Source organism: Castor canadensis, chromosome X (genome assembly GCF_047511655.1).
Source record: "Castor canadensis chromosome X, mCasCan1.hap1v2, whole genome shotgun sequence".
Classification (NCBI taxonomy): domain Eukaryota; kingdom Metazoa; phylum Chordata; class Mammalia; order Rodentia; family Castoridae; genus Castor; species Castor canadensis.
This window is the reverse complement of record NC_133405.1, coordinates 99,757,049-99,777,602: the sequence shown is the minus strand read 5'-3', so window position 1 is coordinate 99,777,602 and position 20,554 is coordinate 99,757,049. Positions and strand designations below refer to the sequence as shown.

At 38.3% G+C, this 20,554-nt stretch overlaps 1 protein-coding gene and 1 long non-coding RNA gene across 8 annotated transcripts in view; one reads left to right on the top strand and one right to left on the bottom strand.

Moving 5' to 3' along the window:
- Positions 1 to 20,554, bottom strand: part of LOC141419832 (uncharacterized) — a 68,174-nt gene that overhangs the window by 20,335 nt on the left and 27,285 nt on the right. The gene's annotated exons all lie outside the window — the stretch shown is intronic.
- The window catches only part of Jade3 (jade family PHD finger 3), a 139,877-nt gene that overhangs the window by 109,273 nt on the left and 10,050 nt on the right, over positions 1 to 20,554 (top strand). For all 7 annotated transcript variants that reach the window (XM_074063592.1, XM_074063590.1, XM_074063588.1 and 4 more), the window contains 2 exons: positions 416 to 583; positions 5,709 to 5,825. In XM_074063592.1, the coding sequence (XP_073919693.1) occupies positions 416 to 583; positions 5,709 to 5,825 (285 nt within the window). The remainder of the gene's footprint in view (positions 1 to 415; positions 584 to 5,708; positions 5,826 to 20,554) is intronic.

The following is a 20,554-nucleotide window of genomic DNA, read 5'->3' as shown; positions in this document are numbered from 1 at the left end:
CGTTTCATTGTTTATTTCCTAACACTTTTTTTCTTGATCACAACTGTGCATGACATGTAGTTGTTTAATAAGTGTTTAGCTGCTCATGCATAAACATTAGAGAAAATAGAGACAAAAAAGAAAAGTCTGTAATTCTAACTCTTAGATGACAGTTGAACTACCCTCTGGGAGTATATCTCCCTAGTCTTGCTCTGTCATCCTTAAAGTCAGTTCTCATAGACAGACATGCTGATCTTAGTTTAGGTGCTACAAGTTGCTTTTATGAGTGTTTTAAAATTACTAAATCCTGTATATGAGCTTGTTTGGTTTTATATGCCTGTCCCCAAAGCAGAGGATGCTCTGGGACTGTATCAAAATAGACATCAATGCTGGTATGAAGATGCTGACAATTCTTCCCTCCTCCTCATGCCTCCAGGCCTGCTATGGCATCCTTAAGGTCCCAGAAGGCAGCTGGCTGTGTCGCCCCTGTGTCCTAGGCATTTATCCACAGTGTCTGTTATGTCCAAAGAAAGGTGGAGCCATGAAGACCACCAGAACAGGAACCAAATGGGCTCATGTCAGCTGTGCCCTATGGATTCCAGAGGTAAGAAACCAAGCATGAGGCCATTTGTTCCACAGTGCCCAACCCTGTTCCCACAGTGTTTAGACCTACACAGGCTTAGCATGGAGTTGCTTGCTATGAAGATGCTTTCTGCCTACCCATGTATCTGAAAATGCTTCCACTTGAGCTACCTTACATCCTTCTTGAATGCCAGTGTGCACATAAGCTCATGCTGATTGATTTGTGAGTGGCATTTGATAAAATTATGTGAGAAAAGACAAGCGATGTGAGCAGATTTTTTAAGGGTAAAAATTTACCTTAAAATACCTGTAGCTACAATCCAGACCAAGACATGGAATTCTCCAGAAATAGACATATAGCACCTCAGAAGGATCCCTCATAATCCACTTTCTATTCTATTTCCTGAGAGTAACCAGCATTTTGATTTCTATCACTGTGGATAAGTTTGATCTGTTTTTTAAACTTCATACAAATGGAATTCATGCAGTCAGTATTCTTTTCTGTCTGGCTAGCACTCCATGTTGTGTTATGTATCAGTAGTTCATTCCTTTCTGTTGTTTAGTAGTACTCCATCGTATGGATATACTATAATTTATTTATCCATTCTCCTTTAGATCTCCCTTGAATTATAGTTTTAAGCTATTACACATAGTAGCCCTTTTACTCACTATGATGGTTGTCATTTTCTTTTTTATTGTTTTTATATTTATTCATATGTGTATACATTGTTTGGGCCACCTCTCCCCTCTGCCCCCCACCCCTCTCTCCCCACACCCTACCCCCACCCCCTTGCTTCCTTTCTTGTTCTCCAATTTTGATGAAGAGAAAACATAAGAGATAATAAGAAAGACATAGCATTTTTGCTAGTTAGAGATGGCTATGCAGAGAGATTCCTAGTGTTGCTTCCATCCACATGTGTATTACAACCCACTTTGGTTCATCTCTACCAGACCTCTTCACTACTTCCTGGTCACTTTCCCATAGTGGTCTCTGCCAGTTTCAGATTACTTTATTTGCTTGCCTACAGTGGGCACATCAGCCACATTCAATTTTTAGGTTTCCTTCCCTTTCCCTATTCCTCCCGGTATATGTTCTGATCTTAGTGTGTGACCCCTGACCAATAATATTACTGCATTTGTTTTAGGTCTGTAATCTGCGTATGAGGGAGAACATACAATTTTTGGCCTTCTGAGCCTGGCTAACTTTGCTTAAGATGATGCTCTCTAGTTCCATCCATTTACTTGCGAATGACAAAATTTCATTCTTCTTTGCAGCTGAATAAAATTCCATTGTGTATAAATACCACATTTTCTTAATCCATTTGTTGGTAGTGGGGCCTCTTGGCTGTTTCTACAGCTTAGCTATTGTGAATGGTGCTGCAATAAACATGGATGTGCAGGTGCCTCTGGAACAACCTGAGTCTCATTCCTTTGGGTATATTCCTAGGAGTGGTATTGCTGGATCATATGGCAGGTCTATGTTTAGTTTTTTAAGAATCCTCCATATTGTTTTCCAAAGTGGTTTTACTAGCTTATATTCACACCAGCAGTGTGTGAGTGTTCCTTTTTACCCCCGCAGCCTTGCCAACATTTGTTGGTGGTGGTATTTTTTATGATATTCTAACAGGAGTGAGGTGGAATCTTAGTGTGATTTTGATTTTCATTACCTTTATGGCCAGGGATAGTGAGCATTTTTTCATGGGTTTTTTTGGCCATTTGGACTTCTTCCTTTGAAAAAGTTCTGTTTAGTTCAGTTGCCCACTTCTTTATTGGTTCATTGATTTTAGGGGAGTTTAGTTTTTTGAGCTCCCTGTATATTCTGGTTATCAGTCCCTTGTCTGATGTGTAGCCAGCAAATAGTTTCTCCCACTCTGTGGGTAGTCTGTTCAATTTAGAGAACATTTCTTTTGTTGTGCAGAAGCTTTTTAATTTCATGTAGTCCCATTTGTCCATCCTTTCTCTTAGTTACTAGGCTTCTGGAGTTCTACTGAGGAAGTCCTTACCTATACCTATTACTTCCAGAGTATTCCCTTCTCTTTCCTGTACTAACTTCAAGGTTTCAGGTCTGATATTAAGTTCCTTAATCCACTTTGAGTTGATACTAGTACAGGGTGATAGACATGGATCTAGTTTAAGTTTTCTGCAGGCAGATAACCACTTTTCCCAACAACATTTGTTGAAGAGGCTATCTTTTCTCCATCGTATGTTTTTGGCACCTTTGTTAAAAATAAGGTGGGCATAGCTGTATGGATTCATATCTGTGTCCTCTATTCTGTTCCTCTGGTCTTCATATCTGTTTTTTGTGCCAGTACCGTGCTGTTTTTATTGCTAAGCCTTTTGAAGCTCTTTTCAGAGTTCAGATTCAATGTTTGCCTCAGACCTTCTTTATTCAAAACTCTATTCCTCCTTATCTAACCCAGTTCTTTGGTTGCTGGTATTTCCTGAGTGGCTATTTTGTGTACTAACTTAATTAAAGCAGAACTTCTAAGCCAAGCGTGGTGGTGCATACCTATAATTCCATCACTCGGGAGACTGAAGCAGGAGGATCACAAATCGGAGACCACCCTGGGCTGCATAGCAATATTCCTGTTTCAAAAAATAGGGCTGGTGCATGGCTTAAGTGGTAAAACACTTGCCTAGCAAGTATGAGGTCCTGAGTTCAAACCCCAGTACCACAATCAATCAATAAATAAAATTTAAAAATTTAAATATGTAAGGATTCTCAGACATTTTTTCTCCTTATTTCTTATGACTGCCTTTTTAAAAAGCTGTTCAAATGGAATTTTATGCTGCCATGAAGAAGAACAAAATGTTATCATTTGCTGGTAAATGGATGGAATTGGAGAACATCATTCTGAGTGAGGTTAGCCTGGCCCAAAAGACCAAAAATCATATGTTCTCCCTCATATGTGGACATTAGATCAAGGGCAAACACAACAATGGGATTGGACTTTGAGCACATGATAAAAGCGAGAGCACACAAGGGAGGGGTGAGGATAGGTAAGACACCTAAAAAATTAGCTAGCATTTGTTGCCCTTAACGCAGAGAAACTAAAGCAGATACCTTAAAAGCAACTGAGGCCAATAGGAGAAGGGGACCAGGAACTAGAGAAAAGGTGAGATCAAAAAGAATTAACCTAGAAGGTAACACACAGGCACAGGAAATTAATGTGAGTCAACTCCCTGTATAGCTATCCTTATCTCAACCAGCAAAAACCCTTGTTCCTTCCTATTATTGTTTATACTCTCTCTACAACAAAATTAGAAATAAGGGCAAAATAGTTTCTTCTGGGTATTGAGGGGGTGAGGAGGAGAGGGAGGGTGCGGAGTGGGTGGTAAGGGGGGGGTGGGGGCAGGGGGGAGAAATGACCCAAGCCTTGTATGCACATATAAATAATAAAATAAAATAAAATAAAATAAAAAGCTGTTCAGATATCCCACACATACTCTCTCTCCTCAGCCCCTATCTGAGCAGTTAGATTAACTGCATGACAAGAGAGACTTCAGAATTCAGTTAATGGGTAGCTGAAAATACTGTATTGATAATTTATTCTCCTTTAAGATTGTCTTGGACTTAGTCTTAACATTGATTGTGGGGGAGTTATTATCTGATAATCAAATTGATAGAGTTAAACTAAACTAAAAGTCCTAATACATAGTTTTATGTCCATATGGCTGTACACATTAGTATTTTTTTAAATATTTGAAGAACAGTCTCTTTTTCTCAGTAAAAACATCTAGCTTATAGACATGTATAATGATCTCATGTTTCCTGCCTGAGAGTGACTGGTTTCTAGCAGTAGATTCCCCAACTAATAGAACTGGTACTCTTAGCTCATGAAAGTCTGAAACATGACTCAGGAAGAATTCTTTGAAAGTACAGTAAATCACCTGTAACTCCAGGACTCAGGAGGCTAAGGCAAAAGGATCATAAGTTCAAGGTCAGCCTACGCTACATGGGGAGACCCTGTCTCAAAAAGAAGTACAACAAACTTTCTCAACTATCGACATTCCCTTATGGTTTCTGGTTCTCGGTTTCTAGTACCTTCTGGACTATTTAGGATTTCTGTTCCCTGATCTGAGTAGAGCTTGTACTAGCTTGTACATCTTTATTTGAAGGTATTTGGCAGTTCTTCACTTTAAGTCATGTTTGTATTTGTAAAAAAAAAAAAAATGAAAAGTTTTTTACCACCAGTTACATGACCCCTTATTTTCATATGGAAAATAATTTTTTTCATCTTTTTTAAAAGCATTCCTTTCCTTTCAGTACTCTCCTAAAAACTAATTTCACCTAAGGTGAGCTCAGGGAGGACAGAAACCTCCCGTGGAGCAGAATGGCAAAAGCTCTCTTGATCTTGATTTTCACTACGAATACAGACCGTGAAAGTGGGGCCTCACGAAAAAAAAATTTTTTTAATTTAACAAAAGAAAAATATTTTTCTTTAAAAAAATTATAAAAACTCACTTTGAAGTTGCTTTGGCAGGGTAGTAGGGTAAAACTGACAATAGTTATGTGATTTTAAAGATTTGATTTAGAAATGTTATCATCCTCATTTCTATTTACATTTTACAGTCTCTTCATTACCTAAATTCGCTACTTTCCAACAATATTGTGCTTTGTAAACCAAATGTAAAGACATGTCACTGCCTGTTTTTATCCTTAATTGATTAAATGAATTAACAAGGCATGTGGCACTACCTCCAACATATGACAGGTGCTAGAATTTGTGAATTTTAATTCCTTTTCTCAGTAACTTTCTTTGCTTTCTAAGTAAATGTTGGTATCTTTGGTTTATTAAGGTAACCATACCTAGTCTACACTCCTGCCCTCTTAACCCATTTGTGCATCATTTATATTACTAGAAATGATTGAAGGACTGAGCAGTGACTAGGGACATGTTTGGTTTTTTGTTTGTTTGTTTTTGATTTTGGTGGTACTGGGGTTTGAACTCAGGGCTTTGCTCTACCACTTGAGCCATACCCTTCAGCCCTAGAGGCATGTTTTGTTTATTCTTAATTCCATACAAACCTTGAAAGATGTGGCTTACTTCATTGTTTTGGTGTTCCAAGCTTCATCATTTATTTTTTATGAAAGATACTTCTAGATGTCTTGGTGCTTCTGCCTTATGGTGGTGTTTCATTTCTAGGTCAGCATTGCTTGTCCTGAGAGGATGGAACCAATCACAAAGATCTCCCACATACCACCCAGCCGATGGGCCTTAGTTTGCAACCTGTGCAAGTTGAAGACAGGGGCTTGTATTCAGGTAAGTGCCCATGAGAAGTGTGGAGTGAGCTAAAACCAAATTAACTCAACTCACTCACCTTCCCAGTGAGAGTGTCCTGTTAACCAAAAAAGTTACTCAAGAGGCTGTCCACTCCTAGGGCTTTGCCATTGTGCAAAACATTTCTGGAAATCACTTTTTTGGATATTGCCTCTGGACCATTAGGCTTATTCTTTTTGATATCCATAGTGGTTTCCAGGTACATCATTGCACACCTGTAGACCCAGGTACTCAGGAGTGATCCTCTTCAGCCCAGGAATTTGAAGCTAGCGCTGGGCAATATAGATACCATCTTAAAAAATATTCATAGTGGTTGTTAATCTCCATCTTTTGCTCTCAGAGCTGATTGGTTAACTGAGCCCTGAAGCTGGTTGACACCATTCTGTGTGAAAATAAATTATAACCCTAAAACAAGCAGCCCATATTCTTATGTTGCTCACCCACTAACAGTAAATGGAGTTGGGAGCCAGGATGATTTGATGGTGGCCCTGTTGCTGGGCTAAGGATCCATTTTGGTAGGGAAAGATGCATTTGAATGGATAAGGTCTATGATTAGTTTTGAAAGTCATTCACATAGGCACATTTGTTGTGTATAATAGCACAAGTAAAGTTTTCTGAGATAGCTGAGTCACAGGAATGCAGTTGAAATAGAAGTAGCTGCTGGTATGGCACCCAGAAGCAACAACTGGGAGGTAGCACATGGATAACATTGGGAAAAGTAAGTTACTTCCAGAAAAGGCACAGAAAATTGAGTTTGACTTTGTAATCTCATTTCCTATAATGTCATTTCACTTTCTATTCCAAATGTAATAGAAAGGCTACTGAGAAGGAAGGACTGACCTTCCAGTCCTCAGATCTCCTACATGTGAACAGCATTACTGGTTGAAGTTAAAGCTTTGCCTGCTGACCTTCTTCATAATAAAGGAGCTATAAAATGTCGTAGCTTAGGACAGTGGTGTTTTGTGAGGTTCCTTGCTGTCTGTCGTCATACCAGGTTCTAGGCTCATCATCTGATAAAATTGAATACTTCTTGCTTTTTTAAAAGCCTTTTTGGCTGATTCTATTTCTCTTAACTATAGCACTATAGCAATTATAAAGAAAACTGTTCCCCTGTAATCTACTACCCTAACACATTGCCTGTTTATGTTTATCTAAGTTCTCTCTTAGTTGTGCCCCATATGTGAACCCCTTGAGGGCCAAGATTGTACATTATTCTATGAATTTCCCATGGCCCCTTGTTAATGCTTGATTGGTATGTATTGAATAAATAAATACATATTTTCTTGTACCATAAATTAATTTGTGATAGGCATTTTCCCCACTAAAAAGTAAAATACTTTCCATGTTTTCATAATCATTATTTATACCCTTTATTTTAGACATTGAATTTCTACCCATTACTTATTTTCCTTACTATGGTACTTGCATTTCCCACTTCTTTTGCTGTTTTAAAAGATTTTTACACTAGTTAGTATGCTTACATAACTGTGGTAAGAGAAAACACTGGCCTTGACCTTAGCAGACCTGGATTTACATTACTGCCTTGAACCACCACATTGTGCTTTCCATTGTAGTTATTTATGTGTGAGTTTATCCTCCGTAGTAGGCTATAAACTCAGACCGTTTCATCCTTAGACCCCTCTACACCCTGACATGGTGCACAAACAATAAATTAATATTTATCTAATAACATTAATATTAATCTAATGATTGGTGGATGTCTGATAGATGAATGGATGAATACATGGAACATTCTGGAGGAAGTTTCTCATCTGAAAAGCAGTGGTTTTTATTTTTATTAGAGTTCAGATTCTTCATTTTATAAAGATCTTACCAAATTGAGACTGGTTTTGGTTTTTTGTTTTTTTGTTTTGTTTTGGCAGTACTGGGTTTTGGACTCAGGGCCTTGCACTTGCTAGGCACAACTCCATCCCTTTTTGCTTTAGGTTATTTTTCAGATAGGGTCTTGTGCTGTTTTGCCTGGTGCCAGCCTCAGACAGTGATTCACACACACACACAGCACAGCTGGAATTACAGGCGTGAGCTACCACACTGGGCCATTGTTTTCTTCTTCTTTTTTTTTTTTTGCAGTGCTGTAGATAGAACCTAGAACCTCATACATGGTAGACAAGTACTCTACCACTGAGCTATATTCCCAGCCCCAAATTTTGATTATAAGAAATTACATTTATTCAAAAAATACTTATGCCTAATTGTGTACCAGGGTTTGAATCTGTATGCAAACCAACAAAGAATCTTATACTCTGGAGCTTACGTTTTAATTTGAAAAAATGCATAATAAGCAATAGTTATTAAACAGCACATTATAATGTGGTAAGTGGTATGGAAAAGAAAAATGTGGAATGTGGAAATATCAGGGAGCATGAGTGAAAATTTTAAATAGAGTGGTCAGGGTAGGACTCATTGTGGAAATGACATTTGAGCAAAGACTTGAAAGCAAGATAAAGAGTTATCCAGATGTTTGGGGTAAAAGTGTTCCAGGCAGAAGGAACAGTCATTGAAAAAGCCATAAGGTAGGAGTGTGTCTGGCCTGTTTGAGCAACAGGAAAGAAGCCAGCAAGATCAGAATGTATGGGAAGAGAAGGTCAGAGAGATTACGTGGGGGCCTTATTGGTTAGGACAGAGCTGGCAATTTTTTTTTCTTTTTTTTTTTATTATTCATATGTGCATACAAGGCTTGGGTCATTTCTCCCCCCTGCCCCCACCCCCCCCTTACCACCCACTCCGCCCCCTCCCTCTCCCCCCCACCCCCTCAATAACCAGCAGAAACTATTTTGCCCTTATTTCTAATTTTGTTGTAGAGAGAGTATAAGCAATAATAGGAGGAACAAGGTTTTTTGCTGGTTGAGATAAGGATAGCTATACAGGGCATTGACTCACATTGATTTCCTGTGTGTGTGTGTTACCTTCTAGGTTAATTCTTTTTCATCTCACCTTTTCTCTAGTTCCTGGTCCCCTTTCCCTGTTGGCCTCAGTTGCTTTTAAGGTATCTGCTTTAGTTTCTCTGCGTTAAGGGCAACAAATGCTAGCTAATTTTTTAGGTGTCTTACCCATTCTCACCCCTCCCTTGTGTGCTCTCGCTTTTATCATGTGCTCAAAGTCCAATCCCATTGTTGTGTTTGCCCTTGATCTAATGTCCACATATGAGGGACAATATACGATTTTTGGTCTTTTGGGCCAGGCTAACCTCACTCAGAATGATGTTCTCCAATTCCATCCATTTACCAGCAAATGATAACATTTCGTTCTTCTTCATGGCTGCATAAAATTCCATTGTGTATAGATACCACATTTTCTTAATCCATTTGTCAGTGGTAGGGCATCTTGGCTGTTTCCATAACTTGGCTATTGTGAATAGTGCCGCAATAAACATGGGTGTGCAGTTGCCTCTGGAGATGGAATCTTAGCGTGGTTTTAATTTGCATTTCCCTTATTGCTAGGGATGGGGAACATTTTTTCATGTGTTTTTTGGCCATTTGAATTTCTTTTGAGAAAGTTCTGTTTAGTTCACTTGCCCATTTCTTTATTGGTTCATTAGTTTTGGGAGAATTTAGTTTTTTAAGTTCCCTATATATTCTGGTTATCAGTCCTTTGTCTGATGTATAGTTGGCAAATATTTTCTCCCACTCTGTGGGTGTTCTCTTCAGTTTAGAGACCATTTCTTTTGATGAACAGAAGCTTTTTAGTTTTATGAGGTCCCATTTATCTATGCTATCTCTTAGTTGCTGTGCTGCTGGGGTTTCGTTGAGAAAGTTCTTACCTATACCTACTAACTCCAGAGTAGTTCCTACTCTTTCCTGTATCAACTTTAGAGTTTGGGGTCTGATATTAAGATCCTTGATCCATTTTGAATTAATCTTGGTATAGGGTGATATACATGGATCTAGTTTCAGTTTTTTGCAGACTGCCAACCAGTTCTCCCAGCAGTTTTTGTTGAAGAGGCTGCTATTTCTCCATCATATATTTTTAGCTCCTTTGTCAAAGACAAGTTGGTTATAGTTGTGTGGCTTCATATCTGTGTCCTCTATTCTGTTCCACTGGTCTTCATGTCTGTTTTTGTGCCAGTACCATGCTGTTTTTATTGTTACTGCTTTGTAATATAGTTTGAAGTCAGGTATTGTGATACCTCCTGCATTGTTCTTTTGACTGAGTATTGCCTTGGCTATTCGTGGCTTCCTGTGTTTCCATATAAATTTCGCGGTAGATTTTTCGATCTCTTTACTGAATGTCATTGGAATTTTGATGGGAATTGCATTAAACATGTAGATTACTTTTGGGAGTACAGACATTTTTAATTGTTGATTCTACCAATCCATGAGCATGGGAGATCTCTCCACTTTCTATAGTCTTCCTCAATCTCTTTCTTCAGAAGTGTATAGTTTTCCTTGTAGAGGTCTTTCACATCTTTTGTTAAGTTTGCACCTAGGTATTTGATTTTTTTGAGGCTATTGTAAATGAAATTGTTTTCATACATTCTTTTTCAGTTTGCTCATTGTTAATGTATAGAAATGCTAATGATTTTTCTATGCTGATTTTATATCCTGCTACCTTGCTATAGCTATTGATGATGTCTAGAAGCTTCTGAGTAGAGTGTTTTGGGTCTTTAAGGTATAGGATCATGTCGTCTGCAAATAGGGATATTTTGACAGCTTCTTTACCTATTTGTATTCCTTTTATTCCTTCTTCTTGCGTAATTGCTCTGGCTAGGAATTCCAGTACTATGTTGAATAGGAGTGGAGAAAGTCTGCATCCTTGTCTGGTTCCTGATTTTAGAAGGAATGGTTTCAGTTTTTCTCCGTTAAGTATAATGCTGGCTGTAGGTTTGTCATATATAGCTTTTATAATGTTGAGGTACTTTCCTTCTATTCCTAGTTTTCTTAGAGCTTTTATCATGAAATGGTGTTGGATCTTATCAAAAGCTTTTTCTGAATCTATTGAGATGATCAAGTGGTTTTTCTCTTTGCTTCTGTTAATGTGGTTTATTACATTTATTGATTTTCGTATGTTGAACCACCCCTGCATCCCTGGGATGAAGCCTACTTGGTTGTGGTGAATAATCTTTTTGATGTGTTGTTGAATTCGGTTTGCCATTATTTTGTTGAGGATTTTTGTGTCAATGTTCATTAAGGAGATTGGCCTATAGTTCTCCTTTTTGGAGGTGTCTTTGCCTGGTTTTGGGATAAGTGTAATACTGGCTTCATAAAACATGTTTGGCAGTTTTCCTTCCCTTTCTATTTCATGCAACAGTTTAAGGAGGGTTGGTATCAGTTCCTCTTTAAAGGTCTGATAGAATTCAGCAGAGAATCCATCAGATCCTGGACTTTTCTTTTTTGGGAGACTCTTGATTGCTGCTTCAATTTCATTTTGTGTTATAGATCTATTCAGGTGATTAATTTCCTCTTGGTTCAGTTTTGGATGGTCATATGTATCTAGAAATCTGTCCATTTCTATAAGATTTTCTAATTTATTTGAATATAGGTTCTCAAAGTAGTCTCTGATGATTTCTTGGACTTCCATGGTGTTTGTTGTTATCTCCCCTTTTGCATTCCTGATTCTACTAATTTGGGTTTTTTCTCTCCTCATTTTAGTCAGGTTTGCCAGGAGTCTATTGATCTTGTTTATTTTTTCAAAGAACCAACTTTTTGTTTCATTAATTCTTTGTATGGTTTTTTGGTTTCTATTTTGTTGATTTCAACTCTTATTTTTATTATTTCTCTCCTTCTATTTGTTTTCGGATTTGCTTGTTCTTGTTTTTCTAGGAGTTTGAGATGTATCATTAGGTCATTGACTTGGGATCTTTCAGTCTTTTTAATATATGCACTCATGGCTATAAACTTTCCTCTCAGGACTGCCTTAGCTGTGTCCCATAGGTTCTGGTAGGTTGTGTTTTCATTTTCATTGACTTCCAGGAACTTTTTAATTTCCTCTTTTATTGCATCGATGATCCATTCTTCATTAAATAATGAGTTATTTAGTTTCCAGCTATTTGCATGTTTTTGTGTTTACTTTTGTTGTTGAGTTCTACTTTTACTGCATTGTGATCAGATAGTATGCACGGTATAATTTCTGTTTTCTTATATTTGCTGAGACTTGCTTTGTGCCCTAGGGTATGATCTATTTTGGAGAAGGTTCCATGGGCTGCTGAGAAGAATGTATATTGTGTAGAAGTTGGATGAAATGTTCTGTAGACATCATCTATGTCCATTTGATCTATTGCATATTTAGATCTAGGATTTCTTTATTGATTTTTTGTTTGGATGACCTATCTATTGATGATAATGAGGTGTTACATTCTCCCACAACCACTGTGTTGGCGTTTATATATGCTTTTAGGTCTTTCAGGGTATGTTTGATGAAATTGGGTGCGTTGACATTGGGTGCATACAGGTTGATAATTATTATTTCCTTTTGGTCTATTTCCCCTTTTATTAGTATGGAATGTCCTTCTTTATCTTGTTTGATCAATGTAGGTTTGAAGTCTACTTTGTCAGAGATAAGTATTGCTACTCTTGCCTGTTTTCAGGGGCCATTGGCTTGGTAAATCTTCTTCCAGCCTTTCATCCTTAGCCTATGCTTATTTCTGTTGGTGAGATGGGTCTCCTGTAAGCAACAAATTGTTGGATCTTCCTTTTTAATCTATTTCGTCAAGCAGTGCCTTTTGATGGGTGAATTAAGTCCATTAACATTAAGCATTAGTACTGATAGGTATGTGGTGATTCCTGTCATTTAGTTGTCTTAGTTGTTTGAAGGTTTGATTGTGTACCTAAGTGAGGTTACTCTCTACTGTCTTGCTTTTTCTTTTCCTGTAGTTTGGTTTTGCCTGTCTTTTCATGGTTAAGTTGGGTTTCACTTTCTGTGTGCAGAATCCCTTGAAGAATCCTTTGTAGTGGTGGCTTTGTGGTCAGATATTGTTTTAGTTTCTGCTTATCATGGATGACTTTTATTGCTCCATCTATTTTGAATGATAGTTTTGCTGGGTAGCGTATCCTGGAGTTGAAGTTATTTTCGTTCAGTGCCCGGAAGATCTCACTCGACACTCTTCTTGCTTTTAATGTTTCTGTTGAGAAGTCTGCTGTGATTTTGATGGGTTTACCTTTGTATGTTACTTGTTTTTTCTCTCTTACAGCCTTCAATATTCTTTCCCTAGTTTCTGAACTTGTTGTTTTAATGATGATATGTCGTGGGGTAGTTCTATTTTGATCTGGTCTGTTTGGTGTCCTGGAGGCCTCTTGCATCTGTATGGGAATATCTTTCTCTAGATTTGGGAAATTTGCCATTATTATTTTGTTAAATATATTACGCATTCCCTTCGCTTGCACCTCTTCTCCTTCTTCGATGCCCATGATTCTCAAGTTTGGTCTTTTGATGGAGTCGGTGAGTGCTTGCATTTTCTTTTCACAGGTCTTGAGTTGTTTAATTAATAGTTCTTCAGTTTTTCCTTTAATTACCATTTCATCTTCAAGTTCTGAGATTCTGTCTTCTGTTTGTTCTGTTCTGCTGGATTGGCCTTCCGTTTTGTTTTGCAATTCTGTTTCATTCTTTTTTCTGAGGTTTTCCATATCCTGGCTGGTTTCCTCTTTAATGTTATCTATTTTTGTCCTGAGTTCGTTTATCTGTTTATTCATCGTGTTCTCTCTTTCACTTTGGTGTTTATACAGTGCTTCTATAGTTTCCTTTATTTCTTCTTTTGCTTTTTCAAATTCTCTATTTTTGTTGTCTTGGAATTTCTTGAGTGTCTCCTGTACATTTTGGTTGACCCTATCCAGTATCATCTCTATAAAATTCTCATTGAGTACCTGTAGTATGTCTTCTTTTAAATTATTCTTGTGGGCTTCATTGGGTCCTTTGGCATAGTTTATCTTCATTTTGTTGGAGTCTGGATCTGAGTATCTGTTTTCTTCATTCCCCTCTAGTTCCTGTACTAATTTTTTGCTGTGGAGAAACTGGTTTCCCTGTTTTTTCTGTCTTCCCGTCATTGTCTTTGGTGTTGTTACTGTCCCTGTACTGTGTGCAATTAAGTATTTTCTAGCTTGTAATAATAACAATGGTAATATTTAGAATGGAAGGGTGAGCTGAGATGGACAGCAACAAGTTAAAGAAGTGGGAAAAACAAATACACAGACTGGAAGGAGAAAACAGAACAAGGTATCAGACAAGAAGGTTTCAAAGTTACAAACAGGGAGCTTTAGTGTACTAATCGACAGTAAGCTGGTCCACGTCTTCCCAAGCCGTCTGGGCACTGGCAACTGGCAGCCCGGGGGCCCTCCTGGTTTCTCCGTTTAACGTGAAGTGGAGATTCTCTGCACCGGCTGGTGGTGTGGAGGAGTCAAAGTTATGCCTCTTCTCAGTGATTATGCCTGCAATGTGTGTCTCCAGCATCTCTCCAAGATTTCACTATAGGAGGCTTGCTTTCTGCTTCCTCCCTGTAGCTGCCTTCTTGGAATCCCAACAAATTTTTTATATAAATGGCCAGATAGTAAGTATTATATTAGGCTTTGTGGGCTGTGTAGGCTCTGTTACAACTACTCAGCACTACCTTTATATTATAAAGGAAGCCATAGACAATGCTTAAACAGATGAACATAGTAGTATTCCAATAAAACTATGTGTAGACTCTGAAATTTAAATTTCATATAATTTTTACATGTCACAGAAGTCTCCTATTTATTTTTCCTACCATTTAAAAATGTAAAAAGAAGACTGCAGGTATAGCTCAGTAGTAGAGTGCTTGCTGTTAGCATACCCAAGGTTGCAGGTTCAATCCCTAGCACCACAAAAAAAATTGTAAAAAATATTCTTAACTCATTAGCCACATAAAAATAACTGTAGGGCTGGCAGAGTGGCTCAAGTGGTGGAGCACCTGCCTAGCAAGCATGAGGCCCTGAGTTGAAACCCCAGTACCAGACTGGAGGTGTGACTCAAGCAACAGAGCACATTCCTTTCAAGTGTGAAGCTGTGAAGCCCCAAGTTCAAACCCCAGTACCACCAAAAAAAACAAAACAGCTGCATTTGGCTTGTGAATCATAGTTTGCCAGTTCCTGGCAAGACCTTCCAGAGTACTTGTAAGATCTTTGGTTTTTACATTTTAAAACCATTGGCATGTTTTGTACAGATGCATGACATGATTTATGTTTTTTAGAAATCATTCTGTGGAATGAAAATTATATAGAGGGATAAGGCACTGTGAGGGGTACATGTGAAATAAGATCAGCCATGTACCAATAATCATTGAAGCTGGATGATGGGTATATAAAGTTTATTATTGTATTCAATTATATATAGGTTTTTAAAAATTCCACATGTTAAAAAACAAATCTAAAGCTGGGTGTGGTGGTACATGCCAATAATCCTAGCACTCCTCAGGCAAGAGGATCGACAGTTCGAGGCAAGCCTGGGCTACATAGAGAGTTTCAGGCTAGCCTGGGATGTATAGTGAGACCTTCTCTCACAAAAAAAAAAGAAAAGAAAAAAAGAACTTTGACTGCTCTGCTCAGAGTAGACTATGAGGACAGAAGTTTAGAAACAAGAAAAGCAATTAGGAGGCTGTTACAGTAACCCATGAAATAATGGTGGCTTTGACCACAGTGGTAACCCTGGAAATGGTAAGAAGTGATTGGATTCTGGATGAATGCTGAAGATGGGAGCCAACAGGATTTACTATTGATCTGATACAACTTGTGAGAGAAAGATAGGCATTAAGAATGACAACCAGGATTTTGACCCAAACAGTGGGATGGGTAAAGTTTCAATAAACTGAAGGAGAGGAATCTACAGATGGAATAGATTTGGGGGAGATGATCACAAATTCCACTTTGGATATTTATATTTCAGGTGTCTGTCATATCCTAGAGGAATTGTCAGGCTGTCGATCATTGATGTGAATCTGGAGTTGGAGAGGAAGTTTTAGACTGAAGACATAAACTTTGCAAGCATAGGCATATAAAAAGCATTAAAGCTTAGGCTAGGTAAGATCACTGAGAGAGTGAGGATACATAGAGAGAACAGTAAAAGGGACTGGGCCAGAGCATTCCAGAGTTAAGTCTATAAGAACAGAAAGAACTAGCAAAGGAGACTAAGAAGTAGCCAACAGGGAGACAGGTAGAAAACCAAGCAAATGAAGCTTAGAAACCAAGGGAAGAAAAGCATTTCAGGAAGGGAAATGCTGCTGAGGTAAAATGAGGACGGCACCTGGACCCTTGAACTTCTCGGTGTGATTATTGGTGATCAGGGTGGCCAAAGGGTGAAGGCGAAGAAGTAGGATAAGTCTGGAAACTGGGATAAAGAGGTCTTTAAGATAGAAGAAATAACAAGTATGTGCGTATATTTAACAGGTAGAACAGAACAGTTTGCATACAAAGACCGTGATCCAGTGAGGGGGGAAGAGTGTGGCAGCAAGGGTTTTTCAGTAGATGAGAAAGGATCAGGCAAAGTGTGTGGGTGGGGAGTGCTTGAGACAAGAACATAGTTCTGGGTAACAAGCTTGAAGGCAGAGTGTATGGGTACAGTTGTAGGCAGGCATGCTGGTGGAGAACTGCAAGAGTTCTCTTTTCATCACCGTAATTTCCTCAGTGAGCTAGCAAACAGGATCATCAGCTGAGAGTGAAGATGTGGGTGAGGTCTAGAGATTTGAGGAGAGAGGTGTGAAATCATTTTCTAGCCCAGGGAAATGTATATGGTGTGAATGGCAGGTGGCATTAAAGATACCTCCTTCCCCAAACAAGGTGGTAAACTTCAAGTGATTTTTGTTGTTGTTGTTGTTGTTGTTGTTGTTGTTTGTTTTGCAGTCTCAGGACCTCATGCCTGTTTAGGCAAGTGCTCTGCCACTGAGCTATACCTCCAGCCCCAAGTGACCTTAAATGTGGTTATATTTTTCTCCACCTATGCTATACTTTTACCAATAGAATAATCTTTGTTCTCCACAGTTTGACAATTGGATTTCCTATAGAAAAACCAAAAAGTTGTTTCCCTTTTAAACTACCACTAAACAAAGTTAATTTGAAACCTACTTGGAATTTAGCATCTTGTTCCCTATACAGGAATAAGAAACATAGTAAACAAATACAGTAATTCAGTAGGTATCATGTTTTGTTAGCATTAATTGTTTTTTGAAATTCTATTTAAGAGTCTCTGTAATCAGCAACATTTTTGGATATTTTGCTTTTAAATGTTTTTTGGAAATTTTTAATCTCTGTGTATTGTGTTTATTCTGTCTTCCTCTCTCCTGTTAATAGGAATACCTTCTTTTAATTTGGGAGCATCCACTGGGTGAGGATAGACTCTAACACTGGCAGGTTTGGGGTCTAGACCAGCCAATATCTACAGCTTCCATATCTGGAAGCTAGAACCTTTCTCTTAAGCACGAAGACTTCTGATAATCCTGGAACAGTCTGGGTTCAAATTGGGAATCTCAGGCAGCCCTAGATTTTGCCCAGACTCTGGACACAGTCCCTTTAACTGCAAGCTTTCCAGAATTCCTGTATTGTCATTTCGTATTTTATGTCCAAGCCCCATTCAGCCTAGATCCCAATGCTCTATGCCTTTCAAAGAAGAAAGACAGAAGAGTGGTTAAGAAAATATGACCTTTGGTGCAAGCCTTCTGGGGTTCAAACCCTGGTTCTACTTCTTGCTAGTTGTACAGACTTAGAAACGTTATCTAACATCTCTGGGCCTGAATTTCCACATCTATAAATGGAGATGGCAATAGTACCTACTTAAAGCACTTAGCATGGTGTCTAACAAAGAGTAAGTACTCAGTAAGTATTAATGGTACTAGTAGTACTTGTTGCTATTACCCATATTATTATTTCCTAGACTCAATCTGACTTTGCTGATGGAAAGCCAAACTAAATAGACAGTACAGGGATGGGGGCCTGACTGAAACCACATGCCAGTATACTGAAGTCAGTATATATTGGTAGGCCAGTATGAATTAACTGTTAAGCTAATAGGAGTTTGACTGTGAGGAAAGTGAACTAAAAAAATAAAATAAGAAAACAAGCCAGGCGCTGGTGGCTTGCACCTATGATCCTAGGTACTTGGGAGGCTGAGATCAGGAGGGTCAGGGTTCAAGGCCAGCCCAGAAAAAATAGTTCAAGAGACTCCCATCTCCAAAATAACCACAGCAAAGTGAACTGGAGGCGTGGCTCAAGTGATAGAGCACCTGCTTTGTAAATGCAAAGCTCTGAGTCAAACTATAGTCCCACCCCCCAAAAATTAAAATCTTCAGCAAGCGGGAAAATGATAAGTACATTTTCTCAGTGACTATTAAAGGTGGGTATAGCGAACAAAAATTAAATATTAAGATAAAAAGACCCCCCCCAAAAAAAGAAGGAAAGTACCTTAGTATTTTTCTCAAATATTTCAATTTTTATTTGTCAATACAAATTTTTATTGTTCTAAGACACTTGTGGTCACTACTTTCAGGAGCTCATAGTGTGGAAAGGGAAACCAAATATAAACGTGAGAAAAGTTACCTAACAATGCAGTGACATCTCCTCGCAGACTTGTAAACTCCTGGGAATGAGAGATTAGAAGGGCTGATGGTCACTATTGGTGCTGGAGTTTCTGGAGTGAGTTTTTTAGAATAGCTTGAACCATTTATGACATTGTTTCGTGACTAAGTTTTAGCAAAATGCTCTAATACCACCCATTTATCTCTTCAGGGATTATTGAGGAATAAGGGCAACCAAATAGATACTGTTCTATAGCTTGACAAGAGCTGCTAAGGATATACAACCTCTGTTCCAGTGTTATCTGCTCTTGAGGAAAATACACTGTTTTGTTTAGGAACAATAAAATATCTTTTAAAAGAGAAAAGAAATACCTTAATACCTAAATCAGTCTGTGGAAAAGTCACTTTTAATTACTGATGCCTAGATATAAAAATCACTGTTAGGCCAGGCACCAGTGACTCCCACCTGTAATCCTAGCTGCTCAGGAGGATCATGGTTTGAAGCCAGCCCAGGCAAATAGTTCGCAAAACCCTATCTCCAAAATACCTAACACAGAAAGGGCTGGTGGAGTGGCTCAAGGTGTATGCCCTGAGTTCAAGCCCCAGTGCCTCAAAAAAAAAATCACTGTTAGGTAGTAACATTTTATATACCTCCTTCATATAGTTCTCTAAGTATATTCATCTATATCTATATAGATAAATTTTTTAAAACCAAAATTTTAGTTTTAATTTTGTATGCTGCCTGTTTTTCAGCATGTTTTCCTGTGTTCTTTTCAAAACTGACGTTGTGATAAATTCATGTTACTGAAAGTATCTTACGGGCCACTTAGTTCAGATGCTTCATTTTATAAACACTGTTTTTACACTTCACTGGTTTTAGGTCTATTTTCACAGAATGAGTAGTCAGAAATAGAAATAATCTTCAAACAATAAAAATTGTATTCATTTTATTGAACAATTTCCTAAACATTTGTAAGCATCAATGTCTTTTCCAAGTGGCCATGTGTAAGTGTTGAGGGTAGGAACTGCTTTTTTATACCCCTCTTTATCACTTCAGTGCCTGCAACATAGTTGGCTCAGAAAAAGACAAAAAAAAATTATTGGCAGTGGTTCCCTGATGTATTGTTTCATCCTTTCTTTTTTCTCTTAAACATCAGAAATTCATTTCCTCATGTTTCTGGAGGCTAGAAGTCCAGAATCAATGTGTCAGCAGGTTGGTTTCTTCTGAGGCTCTACTTGGCTATCTTAGGCTACCCTTTTGCTGTGTCTTCACCAGGTCCTTCATTTGTACACGTGTTCCCATGTTGTTTGAGCTCACTTTTCTTCCTCCTTTTTCTTTTTTTTTTTTTTTTTTAGTGATACTGGGGCTTGAACACAGGGCCTCACGCTTGCTAGGCAGGCGTTCTACCACTTGAGCCACTCTACTAGCCCTCAAAAGGTCCTGAATGTTGTGGTCATGATTGCTTTTTTTTTTATTCCTATCTGAATGTAATAATTTCTCAACCTTGACTTCATTCCCTTTGATTTTGTTTTCTTTTTGGGGGGGGGTGTTGAGGAGAGGTTTTTTTTTTAAGTAATACTGAAGTTTAGAACTTAGGGCTTCATGCTTGAAGGCTCTACTCCTTGAGCCACACCTCCAGCCTAGTGTAGTTTTGATTTGCATTTACTGATGACCAAAATTTACTGAACATTTTTCATGTTGCTGCACCCCCTGAGCCACTCTGCCAACCCTTTTTGCATTGGTTATTGTTTAAACATTTTATTACCATACATTGGTTTGTACAGGGGGTTTCGTTGTGACACTTCCGTATATGCTTACAATGTACCTTGGTTAGATTCACCCCCACTATCATTCTCCCTCATCCCTCTCACCACTACTTAAAATGATTTCAACATTCTTTTTTCATACAAGTATATAAAACATGTCAACCATATTCACACGCCTTTAACCTCTCCATTCACCCTCCCCCTCCCACTAGTACTCACCTCCTAACAGGACCAGTTTTGCATTCCTGTCCTTCATTATTTTTGGTGGTGCTAGAGTTTGAACTCAGAGCCTTGAATTTGCTAGGCAGGTAGATGCTTGAGCCATGCCCCTAGCCTTGGTGTTTGATTTTTTTTTAATTCTTTATATATTCTAGATATTAAGCTCTTGTGGGACCAATAGCTGATGTAAAGAGGTTCTTTTTCAGGTCATGTCTATTTGGGGTTCTAAATGCCTCCTGATTTTTTTCTGTGG